Here is a 20,942-nt window from a genome sequence, read left to right on the forward strand (position 1 = left end):
GACGACCTCCGACGATATCCCTCCCTTCTCTACAACCTCTCTGACTTGATTCGAAAGAAACTAGGGTAAACCCTTCTTCCTGGAAATCGATGGTTATTCTTCTTATTGTTTCTGAATCGTTCATCTGCTTCTGATTTTAATTTTTGGGTCCATTTTCGAAATCGTTCCTCTGCCTCTGCAACCTCTCTCACTAAATTCAACAGAAATTAGGGTTTATTCTTCTTGGTTTGGAATCATTCTTATTGATTTGGCTCCTTTGCTAACTTTCTTATGTGAAAAAGTTTTGATGATAAGTGAGAAACTTCATATACATAGTTCATTTAGCTACGGTTCTTCGTGAGACCTAAATCTATATTATTTTTTTAAAGACCTAAATCTGTGTAAGAGTAGATATGGTGTTGTCCAATTCCTGGTAGAACTCCATGCCCTTGTGATGATTGTTTTGATTTTATTACTCTGTGTTATTTCTTGCTCTTGTTGTGAGCTTTCCACAGTTTTGTGTTCCTTTAATCAAAATGTCATGTCATCATTTCCAAAAGAAGAAAAGGAAAAACTCAGTAAGAAGTTGACATTACTCAAGAGTTCCAATTAGATGCAAAAACATATATGATGGAAATTTATCTAAGTTTAGAGATTTCATCCATTGGACTACCTATTACTTGGGAAGGCAATAAGATAACTATACTTTTTTTTTTTTGAAATAGGAAGCTTCAAATTTTTTATCTTTGTGCATTAGCCTTTTATTTTCTTTATCAGTATGTTACTTCATGTTTTAGTGGCATTTACTATTTTTAAGTGGTAAGGTAAGGAGAAGAGGGGGAGGGGGGGTGGGGGGTGGGGAGGGGAGGAGAGGGAGTGTGGTTTTCCCCTTCCTTTTTTTTCTTCTCCTCATCCCCTCTCCTTTACTTTTTTTGAAGAACAAATTATTCTTGATTCATTGTTTACTTGTTATGAGTTTTAAATGACCGGAATGAGGAAAGGTAAAAACAGTATGGATGAAACTACAAAGAGAGCAAATGACACATGAACGTGCGACGAAGACAATAAAATACTTGATTTGCTCATTGTGCAAGTCAATTTGGGTAACAAATTACCCAATGGAGTATGGAAACATGAATTTTTCAACGATTGTGTCTGTATATTTAATTTGGACACAACGAACCAAAAGACACTTGAACAGTTGAAAAACCGCATGCGGACTTGGAAAAAAATCTATTAGATCATTAGTATATGCCTCAACACTAGAGGCTTTGGGTGGGATCCAACAACCCAAAAAATCACCTCAAGTAAGACAGTGTGGCAAGATTACATAAAGGTCGGTAAACGTAACATAGAATATTATGTTTCTTACTTTATTAATCAGGATTTTAAGTATTTTAAGTGATAATTTTTCATGTAGGCACATAGAGAAGCCAATAAGTATAGGCGGTAAGGTTGTCCACTATATGAAAAATTGGTTTTAGTTGTTAGAAATTCTATTGTCGTGGGGACAATAAGTCAAACAAACGTTGAGACAGAAGACAACATTCCAAATACTGCAGAAGGTCAATGATTGAGGACATAGATAAAGATGATGCAATTAGGGAGATCCCAATACCTAACAGTATAGAGTCTCTAAGTGAAGCTACTCTGAGAAGCAAAACACCAAGACATGTTGAGGGTAGAACTGCTACTCAGTGTAGGAAGAGATCCGAACCATTAGTTGAAAATACTAACAAGGTCGTTGAGGCAATTAACAATATGTCATCAACCTTTTTGCATATTTTTAGTCCCGTACATGTCGATACACAACTTCCATGGTTCAAAGATATTGAGACATTACCTAACTTGCCTAGAGAAGTCAAATTTTGTGCCCCAGAGTTGCTCAACACCAAAGATAAGAAGGATATGTTTTTCAAGATGAAACAAGAAGATCAGTATGACTGGTTGATGGCTAAATTCAATGCAATGTAATAGACTTACACAGATGTTGACAGTTTTAACCTATATTTACGAGACACATTTGATTTTGTATGAATGAAGTTGATTATTAAGTATTTGTGGTAAACAATGAGTGTCCATGTGGGATGAAAAAATGTGGGTAGAAATTTAATGTGTTTTTCTGTATGACAAAATGGTTGAATATTATTATTGTTTGTGTTCAATACGTAGATGTTGAGACTTTTTTAATGGTGCAGGTTGTGTTAACATGTTCAGACATAAATAATTGAATGTGTTTGAACCGTGTTTTCATTATTGAATGTCTAGTATTGCATGTACCCATGGATAATCTACCAGATAGGGAGAAAATATGTATTTGTATTACACCTTACACAACAATACTTGTCCTTATCAATTCATACTTAAATCATTATAATAGGCGAGTCCAACGTTCTTATCATATGAGTGGTCCACGATATTTAAAGAAATCATTAGAAAGATTGCCTATTAAATTACAAAAAATGTGTAGGATGAATCAAACTATTTTTCTCAAGTTTGCTGGCATCGTGAAAAATAGAGGACTCTTATTTGATACAAGAACAATATCTGTGAAAGAACAACTTGAATATTTTTGTATCATTGTTGGTCAACAACAATTGTACAGTGTCACCTCAAAGATGTTTGAAAGATCAAATTGGACAATTAGTACATATTTTAACAAGGTGTTAGATGCTATTATCAAACTACAATATTATTACATCAAACGACCTTCAAGACATACTTATTCAAAGATCTTGAACAATGATATCTATTATCCATATTTTAAGGTAAATATAAAGTTATTTGATGAATAATTTTTAGTTACTATCAAATATATGTTTGTATTAATGTTTTTTTAGGATTATATTGGTATCATCGATGGTACTCATATTAAAGCACATATCCCGTTTGATCAACAAGCAAGATTCTGGAACAAGAAGAGTTTTCTCTTACATAACGTAATGGCAACATATACATTTGATATACAATTCACATATATACTTGTTGGATGGGAGGGATCAGCAGTTGATTCACGTGTATTGAAGTTAGCATTAACCAGATGAGATAAACTTTATGTTCCTGAAGGTAAATGTCACTTTTCTCTATATAGTCTATTTAAATTTATTATTTTTTATTAGATTATAATATATATATATATATATCTTATTATAGGCAAATATTATTTGGTAGATGCTGGATATGCAAATCTTCCAGGGTTTTTGGCTCCCCATCGAGGGGCTCGTTATCACTTGTAAGAATTTGGAGATAATACTCCTACAGAAGAAAGAAAATTATTTAACCGAAGTCACTCATCTTTACAGAACACTATTGAGCGTACATTTGGGGCTTTAAAAGCTTATTTCATGATATTAAAAGATGTCCCTCTTTTTGATTATGATGTCCAGGTAAAAATTGTGATTGTTTGTTATATATGATATAATTATATACGCATGGAAGATTACATGGATTTATTTGAAGATAAAGAAGATGATTCAAGTGATGATTTTGGTGGAGAACATTGTGAAGATAACAATGAAAACGAAAATGAAGATAGTGATAATTGTGAGAATGTTGAGGATGATGTAGACACTCAAAGAAGTACTCAAAGGGAGTATGCAATACAATCTGTAAGAGCATCGTATTTTCGAGATGTATTAGCAATTCAAATGTGGCAAAATTATTGACTATTATGTTTTAATGCCATTAAACATTTTTTGTGTTGTATTTTGTATATACAGTAGTAGTTTTTTTTAATATTAAATGTGATTGAGTTATATTTGTATTATTTTTACTTTTATTATTATGATATTTGTGTACTATGCTGGGTAATGAATTTAAACAAATATAATTACGTATATATGTTAGTTTAAGAGTGAGAATTTAAACACTTTTAATATAATAATTGCATTAAGTTTGGATATTGTAAAAGTAAGTATTTGTGTAAATATTTTACTTTTTATAAATTATGTTAATAAATTAATATTTTACCTTCCCTCCCACTTTCCCCAACACTTACAAAGTGCACTAACACCCCCTAAGAAATTGAAAAGTATGTTGTCCACATCTTCCACTACTCCTACTGGTACAGTTGCCAATACATATATGTATACCTTTGTTTCATGATGACTGGAGTTCCCTCGCATATGTTTGAGTACAACTATCGTGACACTCCTCGTATGGTATTGCCATCACCAACACCATGGGACTTGAAAGATGAGGGAGATTTGTTGATGGAGTTTTGAGGTGAAGTTATTCATCTACAACTGTTGTAGACATGACTTGCAATTTCTTTCTCATTAATTGAGTGATCGGACTTGGATGAGTTGTTACTATGGTATATGAATGAACTTCCTTATTTTGCTTGTGACGGTCCCATGATAGATTGTGTGTTTGACCACCTCCATGGGTTCAAGTAAATGGCAATCGAATTTACTTACCTTGGACTCGACTAGCCTAGACTTTAGCTTATGGCTTTGAGATTATCACTTTCTTTTGCGCCTAGAGATGTGATGACGTTGGAGTTGATGTTCTTTATGGAGAAAGAGATGAGAGGTAGAGATTGTCCCACCGGGTATGCAAAAAAAGTAAATGTACAAAGACTTTATTGTGACATTATAGTACAATAACATGAGAGAAGATTACTAGTGATTTTAGGTCCTATCTCTAGTGATAGCAGGAAGCCAATTGATTCAATTTCGAACCACCTTTGTAAAGGAAGTTGATTGATTTAGTTTTGATGCTTTAGGTAATCTTCATTTGATGTTTAGCCGAGAATTTTGGTTTCATATTTATGTATGGTGAATTTTTTAGTTGTAACAAGTGATGATAGAAACAATCTACTTGTTGTAACTTTGAAGTGAAATTTTGGTAGAGTATCAGTACTCTAGTGATACAACTTCTAGGATTTTGTTTCAACCTTCGACACTATTTATAGGTGGTTCAACCACCCCCCTTATGTCCCATAATTTCTCTTTTACCGAGTTCGAATTTAGTCGAATGTCAACATGTGATAGGACGAGGTTTTATTCCTTGAGGTCATGACACGTAGTGGAGCCAAGTCTTTTTCCCCTTAGATCACAACATGTGGCAGAACAAGTCTCTTTTTCCTTAAGATTGCAACAAGTGGCAACACCAAGTCTCCTACCATGTCAGATGATGTAGACCATGTTATGCCACAAGGAGTTCATGTTGGCGCTACGTGCTACTCATGTGTCAACTCATCTACTTGTGTGGCACCTAAGTAGTGTTTTCCTATAATTTGATTTTGGTGGTGTCCCGGTACTATTTACTTTATCCTAACAGTTGATCAAACTTCGATCTCAATAATTGATGGAGATTAAGATTGAATTTCTGATTTTGAAATTTGGCGGGCTGTTTGACTATGACCATCAATCAACTAGTGGTCAAGTTCCTCAATGGCACTCACCCCACAGATATTAAGATGTTGCTTGGTTGGATCATTCAGATATTTGATTAAATTAGCCAGAGTCAACTAGCTTTTACTCATTTTTCGGGTCTAAGAAACGGGATTGGATTCGATTAAATCGAACAATGTGATACCAGTTTTATAATACAACATGGATAATAAAGTTTAATAGCTTTTTCCATAAATTGACATTAATATTATATGACAAAGAAGTGAACAATTCTGTAAATATCAAAAATAGCTCTCAAAGTGTAAAAAGAATTAGATGCAACCACTTCTGCCCAGGCATTTGTCTCTGCAACGTCGCTACTTCACAAAAATTGAGTTTCCCCAACCAAAAAAAAAAAAATGTTCCCCAACATCAACGGACGCGTCCGGCGCCCAGGATCCGACACGACTTACAGGATAACGGAATCTGCCGACAGGAATCCTCCGTATCGGATTCGTCATCACCTGCAACTCTGGCAGAAACCAGTCGTCTCAGTACGTGCCCAATCTTTTCCAAAGAATTACGCCCCAAGGCCGACAGCGACTACAGAAAACGCGCCGGACCCTTCGTACCACGCCGGCGGGAAGTAACCACCATTTTAGCAGATCTCCACCGTCCATCCTTTCAACGATGGGCTTGAGTCTATGATGGTATGATGACCCCCTAACGGCGCTCCATGCTGCTCCCCGTTGGGACGACCGTCTAGAATCCGTCGGATCGCCGCCGCGCGTGCGAACAAAAGGCTCAGAATTGATGCCCTCGCTGCCGACATTTTGGCAACGCTCCTGTGACCGACACCTGTTTAGAGCGGGACCCATGCTGCAGAGATTAATGATACACGAGGGCGGGAAAAGAGGGACGCGGTGGGGAGGGACCACACGGGGGCGTTAAATCCACGTCGCTGTCGGAGTTTACCAAGTAGCCGACCTGGCCCAAGACCCGACTCTGAACTGGCCGGCTCCGAACCACTGCTGCTGACGACCTTGGCGTGCTTTTCCTTCTTTTCTTTTCAGTTTTCGCCCCACAGAATACCAGACGACTGCTGCCCTTTCGGTTTTCCGGAGCAGCAGCCGCACGGTCGACGAAATTTTCTCGTTTCTCTTCTCGCCGCCTGCGTGTCCGGACGGAGCGGCTGATAGTGACATCACGCGGGGCCGGAGTCGGACACGGAACGCGTCCCATATATTGTAAGCGATTAGAGACGCTGACAAATGCAGCTTATCCGAACCAGGCGAGAAAATAGATTTATCCCCACGAGATGGTTCCGTTTTGTCGGCGGTCAGGATCCGATTTGTCCGGTACAGATGTGCTTCGATCCTTGAAACTTTGACCCTTTTTGTTTTAACTAATTTCCCGTGCACTGATTATTCATTTACGTGTCACGTGGCGCGCAGCTATTAATTAAATCTTGATCGAGGCCGGAATAGCATTTAGAGTTTGAGATAATATAAAAAATGCTCAGACGATTTAAGAAAAGATTATTTACATGTGCGCTTCCGATTGCCATTAAATCCGTTTTAACTGCTGTAGAAGACGCAGTTGAGAAAGTGGCCGTAGAACAACACGGAAGAAGATAAAAGAGAAGATGAACAGGATTAACTTAGAGAAGTCCGAAAAACAGAAGCTGGAAACCATTGATCTCATCCCAACTCGATCATCAGAGGAAAAGTGACGAGCTGGTTGTAGGCGGTGGCTCGTTTAAATCAATGGCGAGACCCTTTCCGACAATGCCCAGAAAGGAACCACCCATCGTCGGATTATGAATGGGGACGGAGACGGAGTCGTTACCGGCCTGTGCGGTGGTGGGTGAAGTGGCCTGGTGTGTAACAACGCGAGTCTGGAGGAACTCGGTGAAGACGAGTCTCTGACCCCAACGGTCGGAGGGTAGGTTGAGATCGAGGGAGGGAGTAGAAGGCGGCGGGACAGGGAAATTGGTCTTAGCTTTGGCTCCTCTGAGCGTTCGGGCGGCACCGTCGTAAGCCATGGCGGCCTCCTCCGGGGTGTCAAACGTGCCCAGCCACACCCGTGTCTTCTTCCACGGATCCCGTATCTCCGCCGCGTACCGGCCCCACGGCCTCTTCCTCACGCCCCTGTAGTGCGCTTCCCGTGACGACGCCATTTATCCAGCTTACACACACACACACACACACAAAATAAAAAAATTACACGAGACGAGTACAAAGAAAAGAAGGAACCTCACCACCTCACGAGACTGAAAGAAGCCACGATTCTCCCCTTGCGTCGACGGCTCTTTCAAGTCTTATCTTTTCCTTCTCACTGATGTCGTCCTCTCCTCAGAGAGTGAAAGCGAGGGGAGGGACCCTACACGAATCGCCGGTCGCGGTTTAGAAATGGGAATTTTTTTCTTCTTTTTCTTTTCTGAAACGAAGTGACGAGTGCCGCAGCTTCCTTTGGAAGGAGAAAGGAAGTGGACCCCAATCGCGGCCTGCTGCCTACGCCACACGCGCAGAGCCGCCACCTGATTTGACGTGTCGCAGAGGGAGTCACGTGATGCGTCGACGTCAGCCCTAAACGAAAAAATGGGAAAGCGAGTGGTACGGAAGGCGGCAGGAACGTGAGTGCGTTGCGTGTCCCGTGGTGGGTGGACGGTGGCCATTTATCCCGGGCCGCTTGTCTGTTTATACCACCTCCCACTCTACAGGTGGCGTTCGCCACCCCCTGTGCCGTACGGTGATCTCGCGTTGACGAAGATCTTGGATAATTAACAACTCCCAGAAAAGGCAACCCTGATGTCTGTCGCTTCACGTATTATATCATCCGCCGCGTGCTACACGTCGCACCGGCCCACCGCGACGGGAGTCCGCTTCACGGTGATTTCAATTAATATGATCAGGAAAGAAAAACGGACTCCTCCGGCGGCATCATTTACCAATCAATGGACGGTCGAGGACGACGCGGATTCTCGCCATCAATCACCATTGCCGACATTCATGAATCCTCATCAATCATCCCTTCCGATTTTCCGATCCGTTACGATTCGTCCGAGTAAATGAACACTTTCACTACTCGCATGGAAATCTGAATACAGCGCGACTCGGTTTTGAATTTGAGTTCCGCTTGCCAGGAACCAGGCAGAGCCGTGTGGAAAAAGGGGAGAAAGGAAAGGCGGCCGTCCTGCTTTTAGTTGGCGAGGGAGGATCATTGATCATGGATTGGCTTTCGTTCGGTTTCTTTAATGAAGGAAAGAGAGGTCAATTCGGGGGAGTGGGTGGCTTAGTTGAAGAATTTGACTCCGGGAAGGGGAAAGTGTCGTTTTCCGATCATTATCATCTCATGGCAACCCTATTCACACCTGAAAGTAATATCATAATAAGCACGTTATTATAAAAAGCTCTTGTCCATGATTTTGATTGCGCTGTTTTCCGTTTAGGTTTTACGGCTGATCCAACAATTTGATCCATTTTTCTTGAAAAGCAATTTGTTTCTCTATCAGTGACGGCCATTGAAACCAAAGATTCTCGCCAGCTGCCATCAGATTCGGGAAATTTTCAGATTTAATCAGACTACTTATTTTAGTTTTTTTTTTTTTTTTTGAACTTTTTGCTAAAATGATTTGAGCCGTCGGATCTAGCGGGAGGGAAGTGACGAGGTGCCGTCCGTCACGTGGACAGCAGGCAGTGGCTGAGTGGTCACGTCTACATGCAAAGGGAGCGTACGGCAAAAGACCTGCTGAGCGGAGGCTGTCGTATACTGTGACAGTGACGATGTGACAATCTCTTTTCGTTCCCACGGCACACGTGTTTTGTTCGTCGTCACGTGCAAGAACGAAGATCCGTGGGATGCGCGGCATTGGTTTTTCGTCTCTAATCAAGGAATCACACGGCCGCCCATAAACGCTCACCGCGCCGCTCCAAAATTCGAAGCGGACATTAAAAGAATAACTCGGCTTAAGCTTCGTTTATTTTAGAGGTTAATGTTGGGTTTCTTTATGTAATGGAACTCGAGAGTGCCCAAGGAAGAGAAGGGGGAGCGCCTACAAAATTCCGGCTTTAAAGGCTGTGGTGGGCCCCAGTCCGCTGTTCTCCCTAACTTCCTGCTTTTGGCGGTTGCTTTTAAAGGGAGGTCTCGCGGGAAACGTGGTAGGAGCGGCTTCCGCCGTGGGTCCCACGCCCCAAATCACGCCGACAGCCGGCTTAACTGTCTGTTCCCTCTCCCACACGTCATCCACTCTCGGCCGCCGCGCCGTAAGCTTTTCCCCACGTGTCACCCGCTGCATGAGTCGGTAATCCATCAAACATGCCATTGTATGCATGCGTATACAGCCATGACAGTGGGTAGCAGCGGACAATTCCTTCTGGTTTGTAGTCACCGCCTCCCCCCGCGCAAATAACGGATAACAACTATTAAAGTGGGGCCGACTTAGCATGGAAGCGCACCGAGTGCGTGGATGCCCAGCGGATCACACGAATTCATCAAACGAGATAATTACGAGAGAGTCCTCGGAGGAACAAGTCAGTACGTTCACTCCAGTGGGCCCGGTGACCACACTTCCAAATCCGTTAAAATGACTTATTAATATTAGGGGAAAATAGTTTTAAAGTACGAAACACGCTTTCTTTAGACTGCGTCCACTTAATCGCACTGTCGGATTCTCCAAGCAGGGTAGGGTGTCTTTACTTCTAAACCCCCCCCCCCCCCCCCCCCCCCCAAACCCAACCAAGGGGTGGCTCATAATAACGGTGGGGCCGGAATGGGACACGTGGCAGGGAAGGTTGGAAAAAACAAACGTGATTGCGCCGGCCGGGTCTCTTTGCACTTAGTCGTTTTCCCTTTAAAACAACCGAGGCAGAATATCAAATACGGGAGAGAGAAAAAACGAAAGGTGGGAGGGCCCCACGTTAAGCGGCCGCCGCGCCTCCACTTCTTTGGGTGTTTCTTTGCGGGACCCACTCATCACTGCCGACGCACACGTGTCTCGTCATCGATCTTGGGATGGCGATCTGGTCGTCGTCAACACGTAAAATTCGTTAAACAGCCCTCGTGATTCGGTCGCGCGTAACCGGTTCCGCCGTCGGTGCCCTTCGTCTCGTGATACTCATTATGGGTAATTTTACTTTTTTACCCCAAAACTGGAGGCGACGTTTTTAGAGAAAGTATATTTTAGGCTTATAATAATCGGAATGGGATGCCGGCGGCGGCAGGACGGCATGTCGTCTCCCATCTTGTAACAACGGCCAAATAACAACTTGGAACGGGAGAGGAGAGAAAGTTTTGAATCAGCAGAGGAAAGAATAGCCGAGTGGACAAAACACTTCAACAAACAACAACAAAAAAATAATTCCGTGGTTTCTCATTAGACTGGATATGAAGATATCGAGAAGTTACAACAGTTAAGCGTTCAGAAGCTCTGAATTTCCCGTAGCGAAAAAAAAGAGTTATCGCCATATTTACAGAATCGCCAAGAGCGGCTGATAGCACAAACGCGCTCTTCTAACGACAAAAAGAACAGGAACATAGTAAGAAGACAAATTTATGCGGAAAATTTAAAAAAAAAAAAAAGTACGAAAAAGTAAGTGGAAATCTCCGATCTCAAAATCCGGCGTGGTTAGGCTACTTCCGGTGGAGGGAGGTTGAGATCCAAATCGAGCATTCTCCTCGGAGGCGGGTGGTTGTAGTCCACCACAGACGACGAGTCGGAGTCGCTCTGGACGCCGGACGCAACAAGCGCGGGTTGGTAATCGGATTTCATCCTTTGGCTTTCCGATCTAACAAACGCGTCGAAGTAGAACAAAGGATGATGCGGCGGAGCGATGGCGGCGTGGAAGGGGAACCTGCCGGGGCCGGCACGAAGGTCAAGATCCAGAGGCGACGGAGTAGAGATCGGCGGCCCTCCTTCTCGGGAAGACGACTCGACGGTGCTGCTTTGGCTGGGAGACTGGCTGTTGAGGTTGTTATTGTTATTGTTATTGTTATTGTTGGTGTTGTGGCTGAGGTGGAGGTTGGTGTGGTTATCCGGGAAGGGAAAATTAGTCTTGGCTTTAGAGCCTCGGAACTCGCGGGCCGCAGCGTCGTAAGCCCTCGCGGCCTCCACGGCCGTATCGAAGGTGCCCAGCCAGACTCGGCTTTTCTTGCCGGGATCCCTGATCTCCGCCGCGTACCGGCCCCATGGCCGCTTCCTGACACCCCGAAAATGAACCTCCTTCGCGTTTGCTTTCTCTTTGCCGCCACCGACGCTGCATTTTTCTGCTCTGGGCGCCATTTTTGTGATATCGAGAATGAGGAGACGATCGACAGGAGAGATTCAAGAAGAGATCGAAAGAGAGAAGTTTCGGGTTTTCTTTAATGGCATGAGCGTGAGAGAGGGGGAGTGAGCCGAGGTGGGAGGAGGTGAAGGGTGATTTATAGGAAGAATCGGAGGAAGATAGGGAACGAAGGCGAAAAAATAAATAAAATAAATAAATAAATACGAAAATATTCGGTGCAGTCAACGAGTGGTTTGACTGTCCTGGGCCGCCGCCCCCGTCCCGAGCGTGGTGGCAAATATTATTATTGTTGTCCGGGTTACGTGGCACGCGGGGCTGTCGAGAGACGCGGCAAGCGGCAGACTGGACGGCGTTCTCTAACTCCCGTCGAATCCATGGACCCCACACTGGCACGTCGAAGCCGGAAGGCGGAAAGCAGAGAGAAAAGAAAAAGGCCCGCGCTTACGGCGTTTTGCGCTTCGCGCTCGCTCGCACTTGTCGGGATGCGACGATTTTGCGCCGCGGGAGTTGGATCGCGCCTTTTGGAGAATTCCCTCGTGGGTGTGCTGTGGCCGAACCGGAGGGTGTCCGTAGCGTAGCGGCAGCGCTCGCGCGCGCCCTTGAACCGTTCTCCAGAACCGACAGTTAGTGGAGCGGGCAAATGGGAAAGGGACGCGTGGGGACATGGAGTACGCGTGGGGGAGGCGAAAGGGGAGAGAGAAGAGGCGCAGTTTTAGCTGGCCTAACCTAATCCCACATACGCGTCTTTTCTGACAGCGAGGACTTAAATGACGGGTTTGCCCTCGCAGGGATGGATCTTACCTCCACCGTTCCCCCGCTCGAGGGTAATAACGTCACGGGGTTTCCGTCGTCCTTCTTGCCCGAAAGAACTGCTGCTTAACGCGGAAGTTAGACTTTAACTAATCTTTTTTTTTTTGGTTAAAAAAAAAAAGAAAAAAAGAGGTAACGCTTTGGAGGGGGCATCACGTGAGGGTAGTGCAGGCGGGCGAATGAGGCGGTTGAGGTGACTGGTGGGGGACCACCTGATCACGCAACGTGTCGTGGTCCAGAGTGAAATAGTTATCCGCCGCAACGCAAGGACAAGGCGGCACGAGAGAGAGAGAGAGAGAGAGAGAGAAAAGGGAGTGGCCAATGGGTGACCCGCGCGGGAGAGGTCAGTAGGTCACGGTCGCAGCCGCGCTGCAGTCCGGAAGCTAGGATTGGACCCACACGTTGGCGTGACGCCATTGACTAAACCTGCATCGCGTCTTGTCCAAAGTCCCTTCTTCTACAGCCAATCCGCCGAACCTGAAAATAAAATAAAATGTACATGAATCGTTACTCGTTTGGATGATGGCTTCTATTTTTTTTTTCCTTTTTCTTATTTTTCTTATTTTTTTTAGGTCTCCCTTGGTTCTCTTCACCAGAGGATGATGGGATAGCAGTCCAGCCTAGCATGGCTCCTGTTTTGGCTTTCGAAAGATGGGAGTTCCCCTTCAGCCTAACATGGACTCCAGACCATAAGCATTTTGATTGTATTCAGATGACATTAATTGAGACTTCATATCTTCAGTGAGATGGGTCTTCCTTGCTGAACGCAAATGACTTATATTCAAGTAAAGGCTATCCAGTGTTTTTTGTTTGTAAAAATTTGCTTTGCTATTTGACCAATAAAATTACCACTTTCAAGTTACTGGAGGAACTGTGGATACAACCATGCATTACCCGGAGACCAAATTATGGGTGGTGCAATCAGAAAATGACCACACCAACTCCAAATCAAATCAGTTGTCCTTACAATTTCTTGAATAAGGTGATGAAAGTCTAACTGGTGTTGACGGAAAAAAATCAAAAGACCCAGCCTGTCCCGAAGATCTTCTTGTTGCTGAGGGGGACTCTGAGAGTAAAGGTTCGTGTACAGAATTTCTAGTTTTAGGTGTGGGAGAGACAATAGAGCAGCATCTCTCTCTGTTGATCTAACCTGCGGCTCCACGTTACTTAGAGATAAGATTGGACCACACATACGCTCTGCCTGCTGAAGCTTATTAATGGCACTTGATCTGTATGTGAATCGGAAGTACTTAAGAGTGCCATAACAGGACCCATTCCCACGATTACTATGAGCTGAAATTGATGGATATTACCACGTCTGTTGACAAAACTAAGTAGAAAAAACAGAGAGGAAGAAACTTACAAATATGGTTATCCAGTAAGAAGGTTGCTGACAGAGACAAAACATTATGGTGTACATTCCAGCAGAAGGGATGGCACTCACTATATAGTTGATGATGTAGAAAGCCCCCAAGTTTCCCCAAATGGCAAGATGTTGCAATATCGTGAATGAACTGCTCAAAACCAAATGTTATTCAGCAGGATGGGATACATTAAGCATTGATTTCGTCATGTATGAAGTGCCCAACCAGGAAAATTATCCTCTACTAGTTTTCTAGTCACTGAGAAAGCAATAACCACACCAAGATGGTATAGTGTAAACATCCATTCAAGACATTTTCCTCTTTGAGGTCCATGGACTAGATGAACCATTAAGACCAGAGATCTGAAAACTATCACTCGTGTTACCAAAAATGACTGACGAATTACTCCTAATGTGCAAATTAGATGTGGAATGTTCAACAGAAATTACCCCCAGGAAATTTCCATACAAGTACTTGCTAGGAAGCTTCAGCTTCTAATAAGATGGTATAGAAAGCCACCAAGTTACTGGAGCTTGTTGTGGGTCCCTTTGAAATTCTGTGTCTGCACAGACTGGGGGCTGTCGAAATAGGGAACTTGAAGTCTAAAAGAAGCATAAAGAAAATGAAAAAGAGAGCTGCATATGGTTTTGTAGCATTATTCATGGGATAGAAAAGCTTGGTTTCCAGTGTGACAACAAAAGCTTGCAACCAAACACATCCAGAGAGAGCAACCATAGATAGCTCTTCCATTTCGCTTCTCTCACCAGCATAGGCATGTACACTGATTAAGAATACCACTAGTGCCTGCGAGTAAAGTCAGTCATTCAGTCCATGGACTCAATTTAAATTTTTCAAATCTTAAATTGTAAACGCATTCGTGTTAAAGTCAGTCATTTCACTCAACAGGACAATGCCAGATGTAGGACAATGCACGAGGAAGTACATGCAGGACAATGCATGAGAAAATAGAAGCATACTGCTAATGACCTCAAATTAATAAGAACTTGAAAGCAAGAAATTTATAATACAGTATCAAAAACAGAATAAGTCTGCTTCTAGAGACAGGTGGTAGGCCCGATCAGGTAGAATTTCCTAGGCAAGCTCAAGATGCTGAAGCCGTTGCTGCGATCATGGGCCTCTACGAGAAAGGCCTCTTCCTCAACCGAGAGAGCCGCCGTCCTTTCTCAGATTTCCACTCTTGACTTTGAAGAGGAATCTAGAAACCTCTCTTCGTCAGAAGTTACTCAGAGATACGCTCTCCAAGGGCAAATGCAGTCCTTCGCTCATAGTGAACTCGTGCACTGGAAGCAGCGTGGAAGATTTAAATGGCTCGTTGAGGGGGATGCTAATACCAAATTCTTCCATGCAGTCGCCTCTGCTTGGAGAAGAGCCAACCGCATCACCATGCTCAGCGTCAATGGTGAGAGTACCTCAGATGATTCCCTTATTTCAGACTCACTAGTGAACTTTTTTGCAGAATTATACTCTGATGGCCAGCTAGTTCGCCCTTTTTTTAAAGGGTTCATCTCCAGGCTATTCCTTTGGCCGCAGCTAGACTCATTGAGCTCCCTTTCTCCAGTAAGCAAATTGAAAAAGCAGCATTGGGTCTTCCTTTGGATCGTGCTCCGGGCCTGGATGGTTTCAATGGGGAATTCTATCGCCGATGTTGGCCTTCATCAGAGACAATATTGCCTGCATGGTCCACTCATTCTATCGGCATGACATCAGATATAGGAGCATCAAAGCTTCGTTTATTGCCCTCATCTTTAAAAAAGAAGGGGCAGAAAGTTCCTCTGACTTTCGGCCGATCAGCCTCACCACTAGTGCCTACAAGGTGCTTGTGCGCCTCCTTGCCAATCGCCTCACGACGGTTCACCCTTTTGCCATTCATCATGGCCAGAGTGCTTTTATCAAGGAAAGAAATATATTAGACTTGGCCATGGCATGTCACGAGCTCATCCACCATTTTAAGGCTTTAAAGCTTCCTAGATTCATCATAAAACTTGATTTTGAGAAAGCCTTTGACAGAGTTAACTGGAAGCTTTTGGACACTCTCCTGGGAAAGATGGGATTCGGGGAAAAATGGCGCTTCTGGATTCAAAGTTGCATCTCTTCTGCAAGCTACTCCGTTCTTCTCAATGGAACGGCCTGCGGTTATTTTAAGGGATCCAGGGGAATCAGACAGGGAGACCCCTTTTCCCCTTTGCTCTTCAATGTGGTAGCGGAATACCTATCATTTTTTATCTATTCGGCCAAAAATCTGGGTTGGCTCCTCCCCACGACGGACTGTGCAACCTTTGACGTGCCAATCCTTCAGTGTGCAGACGATACAATTTGCTTTGGGGTTGGTACTATGGATCAGATCCAAAAACTATCTGCTGTATTGGGACTATTTGAACTAGCTTTTGGTAAGAATATTAACTAGAAGAAAACCACCCTCCTAGGCTATCATATCGACTCATCGGTGCTTCAGGGTATGGCCGACTATTTGGGGTGCTCACTGGGAAATTTGCCAGCTACATATCTTGGACTACCACTCTTTGACTCTCGGCCTTCGGCAACGCCCCCCTCATTGAAAAATTTGAGAAAATGATAGCTACTTGGAGGGGCAAGCTTTTATCTACTACTGGGCAACTCACTCTCCTCAAGTCTTGTTTGGCAGGACTGCCAAACTATTTATTATCATTCATGCATTGTCCGGCCTCCGTTTGCAATAGGATTGACGTCATCCGTCGACGTTTCCTCTGGAGAGGATCAGAGGACGCCTTCATATATCATTTGGTGAGTTGGAAGGATATTTACATGCCCCGCAATCGGGGTGGTTTAGGCATTCGGCCTACAAAGGAGATGAACAATGCCTTTTTGCTCAAATGGATCTGGAACTTCAACATCAAGCATAACAACCTATGGGGCGATATGGTCAGGTTCTATCTTCAACCTTCGGGTGCCTAGTGGAGGGAGGATGGCGCTACTCGCTTCCTATCCCCGATATGGAAATCAATTCAAAAGCTCTTCCCAATATTCAGAGATGCAACTTCCTTTCACACAGGCAACAGAAGGACCCTCCTCTTTTGGTCGGATGAATAGTGTGACCCCCACCCCCTCTCCGAGGATTTTTCGGGGCTCTCTAGGATGGCGAGGGACCTCTCTTGCTCAGTGGCTGATTCTTGGAGAGATCGCTCATGGAGTCTCACGTTTGTCCAGGGATTAAATGATGAGGAAACTACGAATTTTTACTCTCTCCTCTCTAGACTCAGCAGCACTACTATTCGTGAGCATGCAGTTGATAAACTGATATGGAAGCCCAGCATTAATGGCCGATTCACAATTGCATCCGCCTACTCTCGCATTAGAAAACAAGATTACAACATGCATGAGCACAAGGCAAACCTGGCATGGAAGCTCTCAACGCCTAATACAATCAAATTCTTTGTGTGGAAGGCCATCAGGGAACATATCCTCACCTCTAACAACCTCCACAAAAGAGGTTACACAGCCCCTGATCGCACTTGTCCCCTTTGTGGTGTGTGCGACGAGACAGTCCAGCATATTCTCTTACATTGTGACTTTTCTTTGGAAGTCTGGATGAAGATATTTCAGAAGATTGGTCTCCAAATGGGGCTACATCAGGACCTTTTCGGAACCGTTGAGATGGTTATGGGGATATGCCTTCCTAAGTTGGGCAAGATAATTCTCTTGGCATGCCTTGCGCATGTCCCATGGTATATATGGTTCAAGCGAAACAACTGGTGATTCAACTCCATGGCTAGCAACCCGGATAATATAGCTTCTCAGGTAGTGGGTCTTATCTCAAGTTGGCTACATTCTAGGAAGGAGTTTGCTACTCTATCGGGCATCTCCCTTCGAGAAAATTGGGGCTTGATTGCGCATATGGCGGGCCCTTGTAGGAATCCGGTTATGGCCACCTGGGATCCTCCCCCTTACGACTGCACCAAACTCAATTTTGACGGCAGTGCTTTAGGATGTCCTGGGTCGGCTGGAGTTGGTGGTGTTTTTAGAGACAGAAGTGAAGACCCTATTCTATCCTATGCAGGGCCGGTGGGTATTGTTGATTCAAATACTGCTGAAGTGAGTGTTCTTCTATTCGGCCTCCAAATCTTTAAAAAGCGGCTTCATGGCAAGCTGATTATCGAAGGCAACTCAAAGACTGTCATTAGCTGGTGTTCAAAAGATAGCTCCCCTCCTTGGCGCCACTGGCCAATCACTGATTTTATTGTTGACATTGTGTCATTCATTCATTGTAATTGGAACCTCGTTCCTAGATCAGCCAATTCTTTGGCTGATAAATTGGCTAAATTCGAAACCTCCCAACAATCTCTCATTGTTTGGGAAGGCTTCCCCTCTTGTAATTTGCTCGTTTGAGCTCTCATAATAAAATTCAGCATCATTTAAAAAAAAAAAAAACAAATATCGAAGGTGACTCAAAAGTGGTTATAGGCTGGTGTGAGAATGCATCCTCTCCCCCGTGGAGGCATTGGGATACCTTTAAGGAAATTTTAGAAATTACCTCAATTATTTCTTGTATTTGGACTCACATTCCCAGATCCGCAAATTCGGTGGCAGATGTGCTTGCCAGGCAGGGAGCTACCCTACGATCGCTGGTTGTAAGGGACATGTTCCCCAAAATTTTGTAATTTCTCTCGTTTTATTAATACATCTTTTTCAAAAAAAAAAAAAAAAGTATTCCTCCTTCTAGCCCTTAGCTAGTGCAGTCATGAGCAGGGTTTTGCCAACTTGGTCAGGTCAAGACAAATTTTAATGGGGATGGGTAAAGTCAAGGGATCGGACTCGTCTCTTCTGTTCTGGGCAAGTCCACTCAGACCTGCCCTGAATCCAACTCTGGGCTCGGGTTTAGCCGACCCGATCCAACCCGGATTTGGAAGAACCTATGTCTGATCCCAATCCCAGGTCGGAAAACCATGATCGTGAGGCATCATTGGAGGGATGAAGCCATTTCTTTCTAACTTCAGGAGTCTATCTCTTATGCCATGGACCCCACTTTAAAAGGGTAGGTTTGAGTTGAATTTTGCTGTTAGCTCAAGGGGCAACCAAGACTCACTACAGGTGGGGGTGTATTCAGTGAATGTATGAGACCGGTTATTCGGACTTTATCCCTTTGGGATTTATGATTCTACTGAAGTGGAAGATCAAGCTCTACTTCACAATTTGAGAAGATTTGTTAGTATTACTCATATCCTCTTGTTGAAGAAGGTGACTCTTCGATTTCTCACCAGGGAAGGTTCCTTGTTTTTTAAAATGAGATAATCAACATTTTTAGATCTCTCCAGATTGTGTGGTTACATAAATAATACATTCCATAGTGCTGATAATATTGAAGATTCATACACTCGCCTAGGTACCCCTCTTCAATATCTTGTTGCAGGAGACTCATGCATTATTGAGTATCATGATGAGTAGGTTTTGTTGCACTTATTTTAAGCTTCGTGCTTTTTTTAGCCTCTTGTTTGGCTACTTTATTTTTCATTTATTTTATTTCTGTCCTGTTACCTTGTAATCCCCTGTAAGCTTCTTCTTCCTCACAGAAATTCTCATCAATTTCAGAAAAAAACATAAAAATGATCATAATCCCTCTTGCTTCCTACTTCCAACTACCTTTCTCGGTGTTAAGAATGAAGTCTCCGCAAGGTGTCAAGCTTTACTGCCAGAAATTCTCAGCCGTCATCATAATTGAAGGTGTCATATGGGTGAAAGATTAACTCCTCCTGCATGGAAGCTTCCTCATATATTTGAGGAAATCAAGGATATATGTTCTCCCATGGATGCAACATAGCAGCACACTCTCAGATGAACTAATAATGTATCAGATGTATTGGCTGAGGGAGTCTCCTGCCAATCTTTAGCGTTTGGATACTCCTTTCTTATTGTTATCTGAGGGCTAATTTCCCCTCTTTGTAAATTTTACTTAAGCAATTAAAGCCGAACAATACTTCAAAAAAAAATCAAGTTCCATACATTCTCAGGAAGAAAAAAAAAATTATAGTAAAATTCCCCTCTTCCAGTTCCAATTCATATAATCTGAAATGGATAAACTTAGAGGCTTGAACACAATCAAAGGAGCAAATTTATTGTGTCCATGAAAACATAAACAAACATAACATTTTTTAGAGCGAAACTAACTGAAGACAGGTACATTGGTTAACTAATAATTGTTATTTCAAAGAGAAGAACACAGTGTTCGATAAAATATTTCAAACATTATTTAGGCACAAAACAGGTAGGAGTGACCTTGCATTAAGAGAGAAGGGGAGAAAATGCTAGAATAAGTTCATGCTGACCTGAACTGCTCCCATAGATTTTTTGGAAGGAAATTCAAAATAGTATACTTCCTATTTGAAATTCTGTTGTCACAATAAGGATTCTGCTGATTATCATCATTGATGTAGACGTAGCATTTCATCATTAATTTACAATGATACGACCACTTTATAAATATCCACTGAAAATGTCATTGCAGCCTTGACAGGTGAGACATACAAGTAAATGAGGTCTCCGAGGACTGTGATAAAATCTAGTAATTCGGTAACAAAAGTTGTAGCAGTGCAAATACAAATGGTGACAGAAGCCAGTTAAGAGAGAGGCGGTCATCACACACCAGTAGCCAGCAAATCATCATAGTGAGACGGCATTCAAGGTATTCAATAAATTAAAATAATTAACCGTCACGTATCATAGAGTGTTAACGATGTAAAATTGAAGATCCATAACTGCGCAAGCCGTAGCAGAAAAGCTCAAAATTTGTATAAATTTTCGCCGGGACACCTCAAAACGTCAATTCTTTTGAGCTCAGACAAGAAATAATCGATCATTAGACACAACAAACCACCAACCCAAAGAGAGGGAAAGACATACTGATCTATCTACATGACGGAAACGAGAGGCAACCGTGAAAGAAAAACTGCAAATCTCCGTAACGATCAGCTCCCTTGTCTGCAGCGAAAGAAATGACGCTTTATAGGACGGTTTCGTTTTGCTTTTGACTAGTTGAGGCTGGCGATGTCTGCAACCTATATTACGCAGAGACGCATTCAGTCCCACGATGATGGCCAAGGCGAAAATGGAAGCGCCGCGCTCGATAATTTCCACTTTCAACAATTTTTTAGAATATTTTTATTTTTCTTAAACTATGG

The 20,942-nt window shown here is 43.2% G+C and overlaps 2 protein-coding genes and 1 long non-coding RNA gene across 4 annotated transcripts; all 3 read right to left on the reverse strand.

Moving 5' to 3' along the window:
* Nucleotides 1–7,032: 7,032 nt before the first annotated feature.
* LOC137951227 (ethylene-responsive transcription factor 12-like) lies at nucleotides 7,033–7,359 on the reverse strand. Its single transcript, XM_068797812.1, has one exon. The coding sequence runs from the start codon at nucleotides 7,357–7,359 to the stop codon at nucleotides 7,033–7,035; it is 327 nt and encodes a 108-aa protein (XP_068653913.1).
* Nucleotides 7,360–10,665: 3,306 nt separating this feature from the next.
* On the reverse strand, nucleotides 10,666–11,705 carry LOC137951919 (ethylene-responsive transcription factor 4-like). The gene has a single exon (XM_068798905.1). It carries the CDS (start codon nucleotides 11,593–11,595, stop codon nucleotides 10,942–10,944), a length of 654 nt encoding a protein of 217 aa, XP_068655006.1. The 5' UTR covers nucleotides 11,596–11,705; the 3' UTR covers nucleotides 10,666–10,941.
* A 1,533-nt stretch (nucleotides 11,706–13,238) lies between these two features.
* On the reverse strand, nucleotides 13,239–20,879 carry LOC137952215 (uncharacterized). 2 transcript variants are annotated; one of them, XR_011112200.1, is made up of 4 exons: nucleotides 20,665–20,879; nucleotides 14,223–14,577; nucleotides 13,773–13,923; nucleotides 13,239–13,702 (listed from the first exon to the last, which is right to left on the reverse strand). It is a non-coding gene; the product is annotated as an uncharacterized lncRNA (long non-coding RNA). The 2 variants fall into 2 exon arrangements; XR_011112199.1 differs by having other exon boundaries at nucleotides 13,773–14,577.
* Nucleotides 20,880–20,942: the final 63 nt, after the last annotated feature.

The sequence above is a fragment of the Aristolochia californica genome, unplaced genomic scaffold (assembly GCF_029961685.1).
Source record: "Aristolochia californica isolate CCGP_79_NKW_82.1479 unplaced genomic scaffold, dmAriCali1.0.hap1 SCAF_15, whole genome shotgun sequence".
Taxonomy (NCBI): domain Eukaryota; kingdom Viridiplantae; phylum Streptophyta; class Magnoliopsida; order Piperales; family Aristolochiaceae; genus Aristolochia; species Aristolochia californica.